General features: G+C 44.1%; 1 protein-coding gene across 7 annotated transcripts in view; it reads right to left on the reverse strand.

Annotated features, from left to right (window-relative positions):
- Positions 1–19,426, reverse strand: part of COL18A1 (collagen type XVIII alpha 1 chain) — a 151,302-nt gene that overhangs the window by 65,152 nt on the left and 66,724 nt on the right. For 2 of the 7 annotated variants that reach the window (XM_053397585.1, XM_053397583.1), the window contains exon 1: positions 16,009–16,773. The exons of 2 other annotated variants lie outside the window; for them this stretch is intronic. In XM_053397585.1, the coding sequence (XP_053253560.1) occupies positions 16,009–16,705 (697 nt within the window). In that variant the 5' untranslated portion in view covers positions 16,706–16,773. Of the gene's footprint in view, positions 1–16,008; positions 17,638–19,426 lie in introns of those variants that run through there. 3 more of the 7 variants (XM_053397580.1, XM_053397586.1, XM_053397584.1) reach the window with 3 other exon arrangements.

Raw genomic sequence — 19,426 nt, forward strand, 5'->3', positions numbered from 1 at the left:
TTAATTTCTGTTCAACCACTAGAAGTATACATATCCACTTTCAAATAAACTATACTGAGCCTAAACCTTCTAAAGGAATTCCTGCACCAGCTGTTTTCCCCAGGATATGTTCAGGAACAGCTGGTGCCATCCACACAGCAGCCTGTCTGGTGTCCTTGATCTGGACTCCAATTCCAGGCTCCAGTTTGCTGTGTTTGCCCATAATGTTCCTCACAATGCCCAAGCACATGATGTCTGCACCAACCTTTTCTTTGTCCCTTCCCTGCTCCAAAAGGTGAAAATGCTGGTGCAGATACTTCACATGGCAATTGTATTTGTCAAGCTGTATCATTGTTCACTTACTGTCAGTGTTCACAAATATATAAAGGGTGAAAGAAAGATACCAATCTTGTGACATATGATGTGCATGAACTAGGAAGGTGCAACTGACCTCAGTTCCCTGGTGCATATTCAGTGTCTGGAGATGCGTGCTTCCCTTTCATAGAATGCCATGCTTGCTGCAGTATGCGCATGAATCTGGTTTGTTTCAAACTCACCATAGTTAAGATTATCTGCAGTTTGGGCTGTGGACAGCACTCTAAATTGCAACACACTAAACTCCATCTAAAATGGAATTGGAAGCTTGCTCAGAGCCACACTGAATGAGGAAAGAGGTGGGAAAGAGCGTCTAAGTCCAGGATGAAACTAAGCTCATTTTCCTAACAACAACAAAAACGTTCTAGCTATTATGTCCAAATGCTGCCATAAAGAAAAGGCAACCTTTAATGTACAATCCTATACACCAAGGGCAGCCAATAGGGTGTCCTTCATATGTTGCTGGACTCCAACTGCCACTAGCCCTAGCCAGCATGGCCATTGGGGCAATGACGATGAGATGAGCCCTGTTGGATCAGACCAAAGGCCCATCTAGTCCAGCATCCCATTCCCACAGTGGCCAACCAGATGCTTATGTGAAGCCTGAAAGCAAGACCTGAGCACAACAGCACTCTCCCAAGGCATAGTATTGCACTATTAGTTTCATGAGAAAATGTTTGAAACTGTTGAACGCAGTTGCACTGAGCCCAACACCCACCATATTCTCTTGCAACCCCCTCCCTGCATTGCAAATTCTCTTCCTCTACTCCATGGGAAAGCCTCCTAGATCGACATTCCATGCCTCCCAACGCCACTGCACATTTGTACGTTTTGAATGGAAATGGAAATAATTACAAAAGTACATTGAGTTTTCTCTCAAGGCATGCTGGAGTTTTCATATCCAGAAATTATTCTCTTACCAGCCCCAGCAGAACATCTGGCTATGTTCACGACCTGACCCTCACAGCAAATTCTTATTTTTCTGGCATTGTTTTACAGCTCTTCTCAATCACCCACACAGTGGGTGAGATTTTTTCCTAACACATGTCGTTTCTTCAAGTTAGAGCCAAACAGTGCTAATAACCTCTTTCTCTATACAAAAAAAAAGGTTGAAACTCAAAATGCTGTTTTAAAAATTCAAGCTTTCAATTACATACATTTTACCAAAAACTGAAAAACTCTTTTTTTAAAAAAGGAAGTAAAAGTGCAGCAAAAATTGTTACAATTCAAAGATAAAGAGTGCGTAGGCAAAGGGTGGATTAAGAAGTCGAGGTGTGGGGTGGAGAGATGAATAAATCCAAAGGACCAACTTCATGGAGAAGATTTTAAATCCAATGTCAAAATGAAAATGGAGGCAAGAACCTGAGAAATAAAAAGCATTTTGGTTTTCCCAAGTACCTTGGGAGGAATACAGGAATGCACTTGGTTTCCCACGCTTGCAAAGTGTTCATGGCTAAGGGAAAGAAAGATTATTTTGCATAGAGAGATAACTTTAATCACATCCACAGACTTGAAAGGAAAATATCAATCAACAGCTGCATTGCTGCAACTTTCACCATTGTGGGAGAGGTTTCGTAGGTCAAAAAAGGTCATTGTGTATTTAGAGCCCTCCCCATATTCGGGGAGGGGGTCGGGAACCATTACTTTTAAAGAGTTCACTTTACACTATAGTAAAGCAAGACCGTGGGGGTGGGGTTTACCAAAAGCCAGGAGGCAAGTTTCCCCTCCAGGAATGCCACCTGGAAGAGAAACATTCTGCAACATTTGAGACAAACATTAACCACAGTCCTGAGACTCATTGACCCATAAGCAAACAAACTGACCTGTCTTATGTGCTATTTGCATTTTAGTTGTACTCACAAGCTGCTTAATCTCCAAAAGACATTAGCCTCACAAAATTAAAATGTGCTTGATCAGTAAAAACTCAAGACACACAGTGGGCGTTTCTATAAAATCTTGACAGGGATGGGGGGCGAAACCGAAGTAAACAGAAAGCATTCTTTTTCTGTGAAAAATTAAGAGGGTGAAAATTAGAGCATTTTGCCGTCAAAAACAAACAAGCAAACCCTAATTATTTGAAGTCCGTGAAATGTTGCCATTTGGCCTCTGCAGATGTTATGTTTTGAGCCAAAGGATCCTCGAAGCCATACAGAAGAGTAACTTTTGAGATAATAGAGAAAATGTGCAGCCAAGGACCTTTCACTCCCACGCTCAAGTATCTAATATAAAGGGAGGCTGTCAGACCTACAACCCACAGGAAATAGCAAAGGGACACCCCACACAACTTCAGAACCCAGGACCGTGCTGCTTTCTGACCCTGCCCAGTGCCTATACTGTGAACAAAGATAACCCTGTGTCTGTTGTGACTCACACATTGCCACAAGGAAGATTAATGACTCCTAGAGGATGATCAGCCAGAGGAAATTACCAGATGCCTCCTCATCCTCTTTATATATAACAAATTGTTGAAAGTTCACAAAGCAGATCTCATAGCAAGAGCCTGCCAGTACTCTTCCACCTTACAGACAGCTTTGGAGCAACAGCCAGTCATGTCACTACTTTGAACCTTGTACTAGAAGAATATTGGTCTAATGCAGCCTTTGGTCTAATGCAGTGTCTTCCATCAGCTTCGCCTGGTGGCCTGCTGAACCCCTGTCTGGACAAGGAAAGATTGACTTCTGTTGCCCATGCTCTGACAACTTCTAGGTTAGATTGCTGCAATGTGTTATACTTGGGACTGCCTCTGAAGACGGTTCAGAAACTTCAGATGGTTCAGAATTCAGCACCCAGCTGGCTCACCAGCGCAAGATGGTTTGAGCATATAACACCGATCCTGGTTCGACTACACTGGCTGCCAGTTAGTTTCCAGGCCACATTCAAAGCTCTGCTTTTGACCTATAAATGGCTTAGGATCACAATACCTCAAGGACCGCCTCTCCCCATATGAACTGACCCAGAACCTGCAGAAGGTCCGGAGAGCGGCAACACAAGAAAGGGCCTTTTGTACAGTGGCTTCCTGCTTGTGGAATGCTCTCCCCAGGCAGGCTCACCTGGCGCCTTCATAACATAACTTTAGGTGCCAGGCAAAAACATTCTTCTTCCCTTTTAAACTTGGGGGTTTTTGTTTATTATTACATTATGCAATTTTGTGTTTTTATAATGTAAACCGCCCTGTGATCCCCAAATGAAGGGCAGTGTAGAAATTTAAATTAATTCATTCATTAATAAGTCATTTAACATCAAAATGCAGTTTATGAAGCAATAGCACAACACAATAAATATCAGAATTAAAAGACATCAAAAAAGCAAACAAAGCTGATTAGGCAGCAGTTAAAACAAGTGATAAAAGCATAAGAACGTAAACAGAGTCTGCTGCATCAGGCCATAGGCTCATCTGGGCCAGCATCCTGTTCTTACAGTGGCTAACCAGATGCCTGTGGGAAACCCATAAAAAGAACCTGCATACAAGAGCATCCTCTCCTCCTGTGGTTTCCAGCAACTGTATAAGGATCCTCAATGCATTAAGGGGAGAGACTTCACCCAGCACGTGGTACCAGGCAAACATATCTAGAGAGAAATCTATACCTAGGCACTACCACAGAAATCTCTCCAAATGTTAATGTGCTGATAATGTGATAAAGCTGTGTTATAATTACCGTAGTCTTGGGAATACTCCAAAAAAAGAATGGATTGAACAAGAGCATATTGAACAGTTTGTTTCTCGGTTCTAAAGAAATGCTTCTATACCTCTGTAATACAAATCTTTGTTTCCAGCTCTGCTTCACAGCCCTGAAGCCAAGAGCAAGAAAGACTTGGAAATTCAGGTTCCCAGAAAGCAGAGCTTCAAGAAAACCTGAAGCAGCTGTGCTATTCCTTGAGTCAAAAGAGCACAGGGCCGTCCTAAAGGCACTCCCTCCCCACCCTGCCCTTCAAAACCCACTCCCTACTTTCTCCCCCTGTCCTTCCCCCGCCGTCCAATGCAATTAAGTCTTATAAGAAAATCCTGTGAAGAAGGGAAAGCCAAAAAATGAACAGGGAGTTTCCTTGGAACGCACGCAGTTCAATTCAACTTATCATGTGTCAGCTTCCCTTAAAACAGTTCCATCTAGAACACTTAAATGAAGTTTACAATGTGAGGTTTTCACATGAAATTCAAGTTTATCCTAGGATAAACTGGCAGCCATAAAGAAGCAAGCCTCTCACATCATATACCTATCTAAGAGCATTCTGTTCAATTAAACGTTATAATGGAGATTAAAGTGGTTCCATCTTCAATACACACACTTACAAAGATGTGCGAAGACCCTATATGATAGGTCTTCGCTGTAGTTATAGGGACACTTTTGTTGCTGCTGCTGGGGGGGTGTTTTGGTTTTTACAATATTAGCAATCAAACAAATAGTGTAAAGTGTAATTCCTTAATTTCTTAGGAGATTACATTCATGGACATCTGCAGATGGGTACGAGGGTAGTCCCCTCTCCTGGATGAGCAACAATTTCCAGATTCCCAGCTTTCATTCAAAAACAGGGGCAGGAGCAAGATTTTCCCTTGTAGAACCTGAGATCCAAAAAAGCAAAAAAATAATAATACTGATGCCCCACAAAGAGAACCCTTTAGGCATCCAGGGTTGTAGCATAGCTTTATTTGGGCAGTAGCATGTGTACCCAAAGCAGCAGCAAAGCCAGGAGTTCACAATTTTTGTAATTCGTGTCGTATTTCACACCTGAAAAATGTTACTCCCCCACCAGTAAAACGATAACAAAATCTTACCAATACCATCAATCAATATCACTATCGATATCAATAATAGTGATAAAATTAATCGCTATTACATCAACATTGCAGGGGAAAGGGCTGTGTCTGAGACAGTGTGGCTTATGCCAGTCTTGCAAAGTAAGCCAATGTTATACCCATTTTTCTAGGAGGGAGGAGGATGAGTTGGTGCACGAGAACCCTGTGCATGAGAACCTCAGGTTAAGTACTTAATTCGTTCCGGAGGTCCGTTCTTAACCGGAAACTGTTCTTAACCTGAAGCACCACTTTAGCTAATGGGGCCTCCTGCTGCTGCCGCGGCACCGGAGCACGATTTCTGTTCTCATCCTGAAGCAAAGTTCTTAACCTGAAACACTATTTCTGGGTTAGCGGAGTCTGTAACCTGAAGCGTATGTAACCTGAGGTACCACTGTATTGTTAACCTGGGGTGCTGTTTTTTTCTCAGGGAAATTCAGGGAGGGCTTTGAAGTTGACTGTAGCAGTAATGTCATTCATTAAGTGCTATAGGAAGTAGATGGAGCCAGAGAAAGGATTGAGTTTTCAACTGTGGCAGGATGCTGTCTGGACGCCAGGTCTAGCTGCAGATGGATGGCAGGTCTACCCTCACAGAGAAACAATGGAACGGTTGACCTGGGATACAAGTTTTTCAGGATACCCAATTCCTGGTGTACCAGGTGTTGCCACTGCTCAGTCACAAAATCCACCAGAAAAGGCTGCCCTGTTCCCAGATGCTAGATACAGGTCTATACTTTCCCCCCTTCCCTGGAAAAATTCTAGCAGGTACACATGGCATCATGTGTGCACATGTGGTGGAGGGAGGAGATAAGAATGGGAACACTGGGTTCATCAGCCAAGCACACAGCACTGTACAAAACAACTGCACCAATTGGATTCATGTCCAGACCCGACCAAAGAGACTTTTTTTCCTAGGATTGCTGACTACAATACTGTATTCTATTATATCCTCTTGACAGCTGTAAAAATTACGAGGCATGAATGCCAGCAAGTTTGGGACATGATGCAAATGTTTGCCCTGAACTGGTGCCATTAAAAGAGAGAGGGTGTATGCCAGATGTTTCAAATTATGAAGTTGCTTAAACTCCTATCCATATTCCTGTAAGGGGTGGACAAACATTTGTGGGTTTTTTCCTTTTAAAAAAATCCTCTTTTATCCATACTTATAGCAATAGAAAGAATTGCATAAAACGTATGTTCTTTGAGGGTGCAGCCTCCAATATGGATTTTGTGGTTGTGTGCACATTACCACTTACTCTGCCTTCAGTGCACTCCTGTTGTTAAAAGCTGACTACACATGACGTTAGTCACAGTCTTTATGTTTCCTGTTTCTTGAGAAATACTGTGATTTGATGTGTTTTCTCTCAATCCAGCTTCCATCCAGTTTGAAACCATAACTGTTGATTAAGGTGAGGTGCGTACCTTTAGGACAGCCATTGAGCATGTGCAGATGACAGCTACGTTCAGCATGGGGAAACAAATCAGGTAATATGTATCGTGTGAAGACATCCCCGAGTCGTTTCTGGTGTGTACAGCAACATAAAAAGCATATTTGATACACAGTGGCGGGAAACTGCTAACATGTACCATATTGGCCTGAAAATAAGCCACACTTTTTTTCCAAATTCCAACCGTGAAAAGTTAAAGTGCGGCTTAAATTCACGACCTTACAAAAATTGGCTTCTACGATATCGCTGCAGGATTTTCTTCTACATTTGCCATTTATGGGTGTGAGTGCCTGCAGAATTTTAAGGGAGAAACTTATATTCGAGTATTATCTTTTTCTCTTTCCCCCACCCCTTGAATTTTAAAGGTGCGGCTTATTTGCAGGCACGGCTTATATTCGGGTCAATACGATATACAGCCAGAGTTAATTCCAGGAACATTCTAGAGCTCTTGGGGAACTCTGTACTTAATTTTCCCATTTTAAGATTATGATTTTAACTATCAGCACATACTGGGATGGTGGGGTAGTTGTGTTTCCACCATGTTTCTCTGTTTCCACAGCAACCTGGTATTAACCCGAGTAGGTGATTGACACTTGCAAGTGTTTGAAATGTGGTGAATATTAGTTTTCACAAGCTAATGCCAATTGAATTTTGTGAATGTGGAGAAATTTACATCAGCAAATACGTGCAGTATGCCAAATGGGACAGTCATCATTCACCAATGTATATCAAATAAGTAATGGGTGGCTGACATCCATATTTTCTACAGGACTGTCACCACTCACATGTAAATATTGACTTCTAGCCCAAAAGTCTAAGCAGGCCTGCTGGGATCTTAATTTGGTCTCTGAGGCAATTTCCCCCAAGCCCCGCCCACTCACACTGATAATAAGTGACTTCAATCACAATATGTGCCTGGCACCTGGATAACTGTGAACACTGTCCAAAGGGTTAAAGTAAAATCAATCCAAGTGCATGTAAATGTGTGAAAATTAAGACTTTTCCTTTAGGAAGTAAAAGGGTTACAGCAATCAGCATCTGAGCATACACAAAAATGGTAGAGTTTGATGCTTAAGTCAATGCAGAACACACATGCACAGAAAATAGAAATTAGCTCACAATCAGTCAGCTTTCCCAGGTAACGTAGTGGGACAAATGAAAAGTCGCTCAGACCTGTGCTTTCTGGGCATGGGACAAGCAGACGTGTGGACAAGCCCCCGTGTTCCCCACTGCAGTGAGAAGCATTGTATTTCTACTTCAGTTATAGTAATTGTTTCTAAATGTGTGCGCATACACATAAATTAGCACGTGCAAATTAGTACATGCAAATGAGTGTCCTTTTTGCCCTCTTTTTGAGCATTAGATAAGTGGCCATCCTAAGTACCGCTGCTGCTACGTAAGCACTCACAAAGAGGAAAGGGAGGAAGGAACCAGCCCTCTCCTCTTTCCGATAAGTGCACTGACAAAAACCTCCTCCTGTCCTCCTGCCCCACCACATCATCATCAAGCGAAGCATAGAACAAAACATGGTATTTCAATGCACTGAAATGAACCCAACCTTACAAAGTACATTTTAACCCTAACCAGCAACCTTTGGAAGAAATTGATCCACAGCAAACATAAACATTTGGAAACATCTGAATCTAGCAGAGTCAAACAGGGTGAAGTAATAGCCAATGAGGTACAGAACCAGAATGGACGCAAAACATTCTTATGGCATCTTCTCCTGGGAGTTCAAAAGGCAATCCAAATCCTGGCTGGGAATGAGTTCAGCTTAATGGGAGGGCGGGGGGCGCCACAGCATCCGCAGTCCTATTGGTCATGCTGGGCAAGGTGGAAGACAGGGACAGGCAAAACACTGTGCCAGCCTGGAGCTGGTACAGTGCTCAGGCATGGATCAGACCTGATGTCTTCTTGTGACAACAGTGGGTTTGGCTTGGGATCCAGTGGATCCCAGGGCAGCTCAGCCATTCCTCCATCCTGTTCCAGGAATGGCACATTTCAGGACTTTCTGTGAGCTGTTGCTGGCGAGGATCCCCCCGGCAGCACTTGGCAAGCAAAGCAGGAAGCTCCATACCAGTGGCGTGGTGCTGGTATCACTCTGCAGGCAGAGTCCAACAAAGCCCAGCAGAGTTAAATAGAGGAACATCTCCACCCAGTCCAAACCTGCTTCCCCCAACTTATAGCAGTTTCAATTCCAGTGTTTTGTGGCCAGGGAAATGGAACTCCAATGAAGGACCCTGAGATCCCTAAAAAGGAAACAGTGAGTGACTAACTCATCACTGAAAGCTGGAAAAAAGCCCACAGTACAGTCCCAAATGCCTCACTTGGCTCTTTAAAACTATGCGAGGCAGCTAAGACATCTCCACTGGGTTCCTTGCACACAAGGCTATGCATGCTCTCTCGTGAAAGCCAAGAGAGGCAGCAGCACAGGCAACTACAGTAACCCTGTGTGTGCTCCTTCCTTCAGCTAGAAAAAGCACTGCTGCAGTATCCCACCAGTTGATCCCAACTTGGAAAGTCGATGAAGAAGGAGGCTGAGGGGCAGTTAAGCCAGAAAGGGAAAGTAGGAGTGGGCAGGTCTTCTAACTTAGAAGGAATTCAGACAGCAAGAGAAGGAAGAATTCAATCCCACGGTTTAAAGCCTGAGGTCCTAAGGAGTCAGGAACCAGCCAGCCACCCCTCTAAGTTGTTCTATCAACATTTGGGACCTGTGTGTTTTCTGTGATCTTTTCGCAACCTGTACTTATGGCAGGACCCACCCATATGCACCTGCAGAATAAAGCATTGAAAATAGGGAGGCGTATTCGTGGACCCTCAAGGGAAAAGGCTCCTTGAACATAAATTTTATTGTCAAGATGTGCATTTCCCGTCTGACTAACTAGATATCCTTCTATGAGATTTTAGAGTACCCATCAGGGTTCTAGAAAGGCCAGCAATACTAAGATAACAAAAAATAAAGGGTTTTATGCATGAAGATTCCATCTTGTGATGGAAGAAAAAGAACAATCACTCTAATTGGAAACCACATGGCAGATGCCTGGACAGCTGAATCCCTGGACAGGAACATGTGCCCAAAATAACCACAAAGTGGCACAAAGACAATAGTTGTGCTGGGTGTGTGCAGAACAATTGTCCAGAGTGCTGAAACAAAGCACATCTGAAGCACCATTGTGAATGTTATTCATACCGAGACGCTCCTGCTCTGCATGCTCTCAGTAGATAAAAGTGCCATTTTAAATATTTTAGTACAACGGTTCAATCTTAAGTTATCTTGGGCTCAACTGATGTCTAAGAAAGAGGCTCCCGCTGTAAGAAAAAACATGCTTTTTCTTGTAAGATCCTTAGCTTGTGTGAATCAATGAATCAAGGAAAGGAATTCAGGCCTGGTGCCAGATTTTGGTGGGCCTTGAACAAGCTGCCCTCAGGGGGCACCCTTCAGTGCAGAGCCACTCCCCAAGAGCTTACCACAACCTGAGCCCTCAAAGCAGCAGTACTGTTGCAGCTGCCAACCTCACACCCATGGGTGGCCACTCATCCCCAAGCTCTTCAGATTCCCCTTTCCCTTTACATGTGCTTGAAACCTTTTCTAGTGGTGACACCGGAAAGGGCTGGGAGTTGAGCTGCTGTTCTGTGAACAATTACACTGCTGCTGCCAGGTAAGCCCACCAGCAAGCAAGCATAGGAGGGAAAGAGGTGGAGCAGCTGCCAGGCTCCTCCTCCTCGTCCTCCTCATGAGCCCTCAAGGGGGAGGCTGGCAGCAGCGCCATCACTAGAGGGTTCACAGAACAGGAAGGCAAGCAAGCAAGTCCTAGTGGGCGCTGCCTGGGCCCTTGCAATTGCCCATGTATGCCAGGTGCTGATGCCAGATCTCAAGAAGTTCATTGAAGATGACTTGAATAAAATGGGTTTGTTTCAGAAGAGACAGTGAAGATTTTTATCCCAATGCATTCATGTGTCAATGCAGACAACTGCCTTTATAAATCCCACCAAGTATTAAGGAATGTTACCTTATTCTGTGGATGTTTTTGTATGGAGGCTTTCCCTAAAAAGGAAGTTCAGCATCAAAACACTCAATAATGCTGTGTGGAGTTTTTTCCAGCCCTGCAATGCAAGATCTGTAAGAATTAATGATAAGGAAACTCCTGCTGCCTGTCTGAAGGAAGTAAGTAAGAGCATGACTGGGTGGAAAGCCAAGCAATCTTAACTCTTCCAGTTAACACTCAAATTAAAGAAGAAATATTACCGTAAAGAAAGTGAGCAGGTGTACATATTATTTCCAAAAAATACTCTGGAGTGTTTTCACAAGTCAAATACCTGCAGACATAATGTGAGAACTAGTACGCAAATCCTATCTATTTTCAAAAGAAGAGTTGTGAATTGGGGAGCTATTTCAAGATTCTTGATAGGCACAGGAGATAAAGATATATAGCTACAGATATGCTCCCATATCACAACTGGCCCCAAGGCAACATTTTATATATTCTAGACTTAGAAGTATGTGAGATCTGATTTTAAGATCAACTGTACCCATAAATGTAATTTATTTTACCCCCTCGTTTCTGTATTGTACAGTGTGTCCTTGTACAGATAATATTCTCTGCATTCAGTTCCCATCTGTAAAACCAGCAAACATTATGCCAAAATTAGTCCTTTAAGGGCCTTTTCTGTTGTAGCACCTATCCTATCCAAGCAAGGCCCATCAGCTCTCATCACTATACTGTGTCAGGCAAATAGTGAAGACCTAGCTTTTAAAAATAGTGAAAATCTAGCTTGATGAACTGTAATTTTGGCTGCCTCCCTTTTTGTGTGTGTCTGGAACAACACCAAAACTGCTGGTCTAACCTTAACAAACACTGGGCTACTCTAGATGGTAGAGGATATCCCACACCTTATTTTAGGCTCCTTGTATAAACATACCTATAAGAGACAGCTCTCAATCCTACAACCCTACTAAGCTCAAGTGCTTGGAAATAATTTATCCTTGTGTACATGCCAAATCAATACAAGTCCTTCAGTACAACTGGGTCATGAATCTGGGTTGCTTGCATATGCATATCATCATAGCAAACCCATAAAGGGAACCAATAGGGAAGTTAATATCAGATGAACCACAAGGCAGTCAAAAACGGAAAGGGTGGATTCACTCTCATTTGGCAGTCTTTATATCTGACCCACATAAAAGTGATTTAGCCAAAACAGAAGGAATGTATGTTACAGCTAAGCTAGATGTAATGGCTACTAAATTACCGGTACGTAAATGACAACTGGCCTGTGTGTTCTTTGCAAAAATCAAGATAAGCTTTTCATCTTTAATGGTCCAAGGAACAGTGAAACATACAAGAGGATTAATTACTCCCACTTTGATCACACCTATCAATGTGGTGTGAATCCTAGTCTAAACCATTTCCAACAAAAAAAGCTATCTGCTTGCAATCCATTCTCCATTCCTCTTCCAGGCTGCCCCACACTGCTTCCCAGGGATCTAACAGCCTAGGACTATGTGGCTTGTGCAAGTGCTTCTCATACATATACCTTGGATGCTGAACGCCTCGGTACTCGGGCGTTTTGGCTCCCGAACGCCACAAACCCGGAAGTGAGTGTTCCAGTTTGTGAACATTCTTTGGAACCCGAACGTCAGACAGGACTTCAGCAGCTTCCGATTGGCCGTGCTTTGGTTTCCAAACGTTTTGGAAGTTGAATGGATTTCCGGAATGGATTCCATTTAACTTCCAAGGTACAACTGTAATGAGATTTTGGCTGCAGAATCCTGATAATAATAATAATAATAATAATAATAATAATAATAATAATAATAATAATTATTATTATTATTATTATTATTATTATTATTATTATTTATTTGTACCCCGCCCATCTGGCTGAGTTTCCCCAGCCACTCTGGGCGGCTTCCAACAAAGATGAAAGATACACTAAAATGTCACATATTAAAAACTTCCCTGAACAGGGCTGCCTTCAGATGTCTTCTGAATGTCAGGTAGATGTTTATCGCTTTGACATCTGATGGGAGGGCGTTCCACAGGGCGGGCGCCACTACCGAGAAGGCCCTCTGCCTGGTTCCCTGTAACTTGGCCTCTCGCAGTGAGGGAACCGCCAGAAGGCCCTCGGAGCTGGACCTCAGTGTCCGGGCAGAACGATGGGGGAGGAGACGCTCCTTCAGATATACTGGACCGAGGCCGTTTAGGGCTTTAAAGGTCAGCACCAACACTTTGAATTGTGAGATCCTGAGAATCTCAACTTATATTTTCTTAAAGCAAATAAATATCTAGCTGTGAAATGAAGCTTATGTTCCACTTCTATCCTGTCCACCTTCTGAAAATGCTTTCCAGTGGCATTTGGGGCTCACAAAATCCCTGTACTGTAAAGCTTAAGCTGAGATATAGGCTGCATTCAAATGAAATGCTAAACCATGTTGGGCTATGTGAGCCTCAGACTTATGTACTATTCCCTCCTCCTCCAGCATGTTTGTGAGAGGGAAATTAGAATATTTTGCTTCCATTTTAGGCTAACGTCAGCTTAGTATGATATCTGAACCCAGACAAAGTAGTTAGTGTTAACTATGGCAGGGAGAGTGAGATCCACTTATTGAAACACACCACTCTAGCCACTATGCATCACAGTGTGCCTTGAAATTCCTCTCAGAAAATCTCAGGAAAAATGCACTGCATAGGAAACCTAAGTTCCGACGTTGAAAAGTAAGATTAGGATATAAGCGCAATTACTACTCCAATTACTACTACTACTACTACTACTAATAATAATAATAATAATAAACTGCTTCTTGTCAATCCTCAGAAGATACAGAAGCAAATTTGCATAATTTATATAGGTTGGATACCCTATATCCAGCCAGAGATTTAGGTAGTGTACACACTATACCTTTAAAGCACATTCAAAGCACATTTCTTTCTTTCAAAGAATTCTGGGCACTGTAGTTCACTGCTTAAAGGTAAAGGTAAAGGTAAAGGTACCCCTGCCCGTACGGGCCAGTCTTGACAGACTCTAGGGTTGTGCGCTCATCTCACTCTATAGGCCGGGAGCCAGTGCTGTCCGCAGACACTTCCGGGTCACGTGGCCAGCGCATCTGGCAAGCCAGCGCAACACACGGAACGCTGTTTACCTTCCCGCTAGTAAGCGGTCCCTATTTATCTACTTGCACCCGGGGGTGCTTTCGAACTGCTAGGTTGGCAGGCGCTGGGACCGAGCGATGGGAGCGCACCCCGCCGCGGGGATTCAAACCGCCGACCTTTCGATCGGCAAGTCCTAGGCGCTGAGGCTTTTACCCACAGCGCCACCCGCGTCCCCAGTTCACTGCTTACAGTGTTGCAATTCCCTACAACCCTTAACAAACTACAGTGCCCAGAATTCTTTGAAAGAAATGTGCTTCAAAGGTAAAGTGTGTGTATGCAGCCAGAGAGGGTGCAACCCAGCTGGGACCTTTGAGCACATGGGATGGCATGTGATCCAATGGAGGAATCTGCTAATGGAGGGGGTGGTTTTTGCTTATTCTCCCCTCCCTCTGCAGCCCCCCCATACCATCTTTCACCCTGCACTAGAGGGTCCCCCAACCTTCTGAAGCAGGAGTGCCAACTTGGCCCTGTGACTGTGGGTGCCTGAGGCAGTGGGTGCAATGCAGCTTGCACGGCTCTGACACTGAAATTTGTGGGTGCCCGGCCCCTTCATAGGGAATTTTGTGGGTGCTCAGGCACCCAGGGCCTCAGGGAGTTGTCACCTATGCTCTGAAGTTGATTTTCAGGGTTTGCTGCAGACCACTGCTGGATCAAAAACGCTTGTACCAGTTGGAACACAAGGGATTTCATTCTTCTTAACTATTGTGGCCAATAGCCATTGATAGATTCATGTATGATAGACCTAATAAAAAGATTTGAATCTGCTAAATAAAGAGGCACTGATGCCAACAGCTATCATAACATCCTGCGGCAATATATTCCATATCCTGGATTAATTACATGTTGCCAAAAGTATTTCTTTTTTCTGTCCTGAATCTACTGCCAAGCAATTTCACTGGATGACCCCCAAGTTCTAAAATTCTGAGACTGAGTGGATAACTCTCTGCCAGCAGAAATCTGAACTATCACAGAGGCACCGAGAAATATTCATGTCTTGTAGGAACTTGCTTTCTAGAATGCTACAGTTAGGGCACACGGTAGAGAGAATGGGGAATTCCAAGATATGGGAAATGTGGAAATGCCCAGTGCCAGGTAGTTAGGCAAAGAACAAGTCTTTAAGAGATAAAGGACCTGGTAAAAGGGCATTACATTGCATAGCTTAAAATGTAAATGTGCTGGATATGAAGATGTGGGGGTGATAACCTAAGTTGTATTTCTCTCCAAATGTCACACTAAAAATTTAGATCACTTAGGATACAATACAGGACACACACAACACTAGGTATTTGACTCGTAAGAGTTTCCTATCATATTCCTACTCCCATGCATTTTTAAGCACCAATAGATGTTATTCATTACCACATATGTCACTGTGGGATTACATGCATTCTTAAAATATGAAGGGGCTTCACTTGAAAGATTTTTGTTAAATGAAGCAACCAAAGAAATTTTTATTAATTACAGCCCACTGATTTCATTCACTTCAGATGAGTGAAAATCTCTCTCTCTCTCTTTACACACACACACACACACACACACACACACACACACACACAAACACTATTAAGGTGACAATTATATGCATGCCCTCTTACCAGATAAGCTGATTAGCTTATCTCTCATTCAGTTCCCATTAATTTCTCACTGTAGTGTTAAAGTTTCCCAAATGTTAAAAAGATTAGAATCTTAAGCAGCCACCTCAACCTGGTCCTTTCCAGTTGTTTTAGTCTACAACTGCTGTCATCCCTGACCATTGGGCATACTGGCTGGGGCTGCCCAAAACATCTGAAGGACACCAGGGTGAGGAAGGCTGATCGAAAGCAATGGTGGCCAACAATTTGGACAAGTTAGTCACAAGTCAAGCCCACTGTATACGAATCTCTACCGTACATTCAGTACATATGTAGCCTCTGGTGTGTTGGTGGTGGCTTTCCCTGTAGTCTACAATGTAAATACATGGGCTACAGCCAAGTCCATGGGCATACTTTCCCTTTGCCACTAGTGGTATCCATTCCATATTGCTAATGCTATCATGTATGGCTCAGGACAATGCTCAGCACCAGGACGATCATCCTTCTTGTCAGTGAAAGAGAAATAGACACCTCCTTCATGCCCTTTCCTGAAAGATGGAGAAGCGTGATTTGTGTTATAAAGCTGCAAAGTGGCTGTTTTTAATACCAGAATCCATCACAGAATTAGCTTACCTGGTTGTAGAGAGAGAGGGAGAAAGAGTTGGTAAGAGATATTATTGCCCCTGCCACATTACCTGCTGAAACATTAACAAACACACATGAATATACACCATCCTCCGCTGGGAGAGAGTCACATGATATCGGAAGATGCCCCTCTTTCAAATGAATCCAACACAGATCTTTCAGGGCCTCACAAAATCCCCGGCATGGTGGAGGTGTTATTGGAAGAGAAGCACTACACCCAGGTACCAGCAGCAAGCAGAAAAACCACTCCAAGTAGCGGTGACACCGAGTTTTAAGAAGCCCCTCCCACTCATGCAAAGCAGCCCGAATTTCCTCCTCACTGCCATGATGCAAATAATTCGGGACTCGGAAACGCTTCATGCCCAGGTTGTTGCAATATGACAGATTGGTTGGTAAGGGCAAGCAGTGGCCAGCTGTTGGAGTCAATCCAGGAAAGAAGGAAGGAAGCCCTGTGCTACTATTGCTAAAATGTTGCGTAGTGTAGGTTAGTAGAAACTCAGGAGAGTCAGAGTTATTGGCAGGGGGGAAATCCATAACATTAATTGCATTCGAATTAGAAACAGAATCACTAGAGCGATTCTTATGTGCATCAGCTATGGCTATCCCAGAATGCTTAAGGAAGGGGTGGCTTTTAAGGCTGAGATGGGTTCTATTGCCATTAGAGACTGATTTGTCTGGATCTGCAACATAACTGAATAGCCGGTTGTCTAAAGCACCCACCACCTTGGATGGAATTCCAGCATGCATGCGGCTGCTATTAGCCTGAAGCTCCTGCAATCCCAAAGCATTTGCACTGGACAAAATTCCTTGTTTTTCCGCGAAAGCTCCCCAGGGTGCCCTTGTTCCTGGGGTGGTGGCACTTCCTTGCCCCGCATCTGTGGATTCTTGAAAAGCCAACCTGGTGCCACCAGCATGATCATCTGGTGAAAATGAGAAAGAAGCACTACCTGGGGGTGGAGTCTCAGGCTTCTTTAAGAGGACTTTAGTCTTGTTCCAGAGAACAGCAGGCTTTGTAGTCACTGAGAGAACCAGCTCTGGCTGCCCAGCTTCCAGGGAGGTCTGCACATTGCCGGTAGAGTTGGCAGTAGCATTCTGGATGCTCACTGCCTCCGTCACAGGGGTGGGAGCTGCTGTCAGAAGATCAGCTGTTGCAGGTGCCTCGGTCCTCTCCGTCCCTGTAGTTGTCTTCTCGTCCCAGAGCTGAACCAAATTTCTGATTCCCTCAGCAACGTTTAATATTTCAGCCCCTACCCCTGCAATATTTCCTTCTCTGCTTTCCCGCTCAGAAGATGATGTAGCTGTAGGGATCGTTGTGGTTGCAGTCAAGTCCGGCCTCTTCAGGGTGAATATAGTCCACACTCTTCCCTTCTGCTGGGTAGTGCTTTCCAGGGGGGTGTTCAGGGTGGCAGCCTCAGGCGTGGCAAGTTGCTGTGCCGTCTGCTCCTCAGTAGTACCAGCAGCTTCTGTGGGTGGGAGGGTTTCTTCCTTCGAACCCCCCCACAGCCAACTCCAGCCCTGTGCATTGGATAAGCAACAGGTCAGCAACAGCAGAAGCCCAATGCTGAGCTCAGCTCGAGCCATTAAAATGTTGCTTGGAGGGGGAGATGTGCTGCGCTGCAGTGAGTGGTGAATGGAAGAATTCACATTGATCTGTGTCCTCTGGAGCTCCGGGGTGAGGAAGCATGCCGCTCTCTTCCAAGTAGATATAAAACTAGTGGAGGCGTGGTTAACAGAGCCCTCCCCTCCAGCAGCCTGCTTCCCATTAAATCAAAAACTAACTACAGCACAGCCGGCAAGGCTCTCAAAGGCAAGAGTGGTTCGAGCCACAAGCGTACTTGAAGATGCATTTGTTTCTATCCGATGCACAAGTACACACAAAAAGGCATACCTGGAAGCCAGCAATTCTGCTCGATTGCTTCACCATGTAAGCATTTTTCCTGTTTTCCCCCTGAAGCTCACAAAAGTATTTGGGCACGTTAAACTCCTCCCTGCCCCGAACTGATACTAACAGGAGGCAGCGATGTTTCCCCTTCCTGGCTGATTACAGTTAATTTCCTTGACTTGAAATAATTAACATCAGCACTGAGAGAGCAGTGATATCTCTTCTTTAGAGATATCATTTCTAAAGGAGGAGGAACAAAGCAGGAAACTTGCAGGGGAGTAGATATGCTCCAGTCACACAAGGGGAAGGATTCCTGTCTAGTTAAACTGTTAACGTCAGCAGCTAAAGTTAAGCAGTTTTGAACCCAATTCATTTAACAGGAGAGTTAAATACTTGCTTATAACTCTGCCATTCAAATGAGCATGACTAAAAAGGTGTTTGTATTTGGCTTAATCATATCCATAGTTACTGTGACTCGGGGGGGGGGGAGGAAATGGGCTACCTGCAAATCAGGGACTTCCCTCCCCATACACATCATCACTGGCAACAGCATATGTATTAGGTATTCACACACAAAAAAAATTAGGGTGTGAGTTAAGCCTTCCATATGCTCTCTTGAAGCCTGTCCATTGCATCTTTTAAGACCTCACAGCTGGATCCAGTTAATGCCTCACTTATGGAAAGGGTGATGCCCACCACACTGAGCAAAAAAAGGCTGTGCATCCACTCCGAAGAGGACCGCCCTGCACCCTGAGGTCTCAGATACCTACTGCCCAGTCACAAATATTCCTTTCTTGGGCAAGGTGACAGAAAGTGTGGTGGCTAGCCAACTACAGGCATGTCTAGATGAAGCAGGTTATCTAGACCCATTTCAATCTCTGTTGCAAACAGCTCTGAAACAGCCCCAGTCAGCCTTACAATATGACCTTTATTTGGAGAGAGGCGTAGGGAGTGCTACCTGTTGATTCTGCTTGACTTCTTAGTAGTGTTTGATATCACTGACCATGGTATCCTGGAGCAGCTCTGTGAGGTGGGGAATGGAAGGCCTGTGTTACAGTAGCAGCACTTCTGCTTAGGGGACAACAACTAGAGAGAAGCATTGGAAGACTTCTGAATCACTGGGTTCATGCCTTTGGGTCACCGTATCTATATGAAACTGGTAGGAGGTGCCATCTGGAGACTTGAATGCAGTGTCATCAGTTTACAGATGACACACAACTCTATCTCTCAATCCCAACTGAATAAGGAGGAGCTGTGCAAGTCTTGGGCCAGTATCTGGGCACATCCTGCCCATGAACCTTTGGATAAGCAAGCAGCTGGTGCTGACATCTATAGAGTCAACAGCAACAAAAAGGTCTCACATCTTGCCTTTTCATCACAACTGGCAACACTGGGTGCCTAGCAGCAAGTTATGGTGATGGAGGTGGGACCTCATTTTATTTCATTTAACCTTTCCAATGCAATCAAATTCAAAGTCTCCAAGTAGAAAATAAGTGGAAAAGCCTATGGCATTTTTTTTAACAAGCAAAGCTGGGATTGTGAGCAACATGTCTAAGCATAACATGCCCTGCCCAATCCAGTCCCTG

This window comes from Podarcis raffonei, chromosome 1 (assembly GCF_027172205.1).
Source record: "Podarcis raffonei isolate rPodRaf1 chromosome 1, rPodRaf1.pri, whole genome shotgun sequence".
NCBI lineage: Eukaryota > Metazoa > Chordata > Lepidosauria > Squamata > Lacertidae > Podarcis > Podarcis raffonei.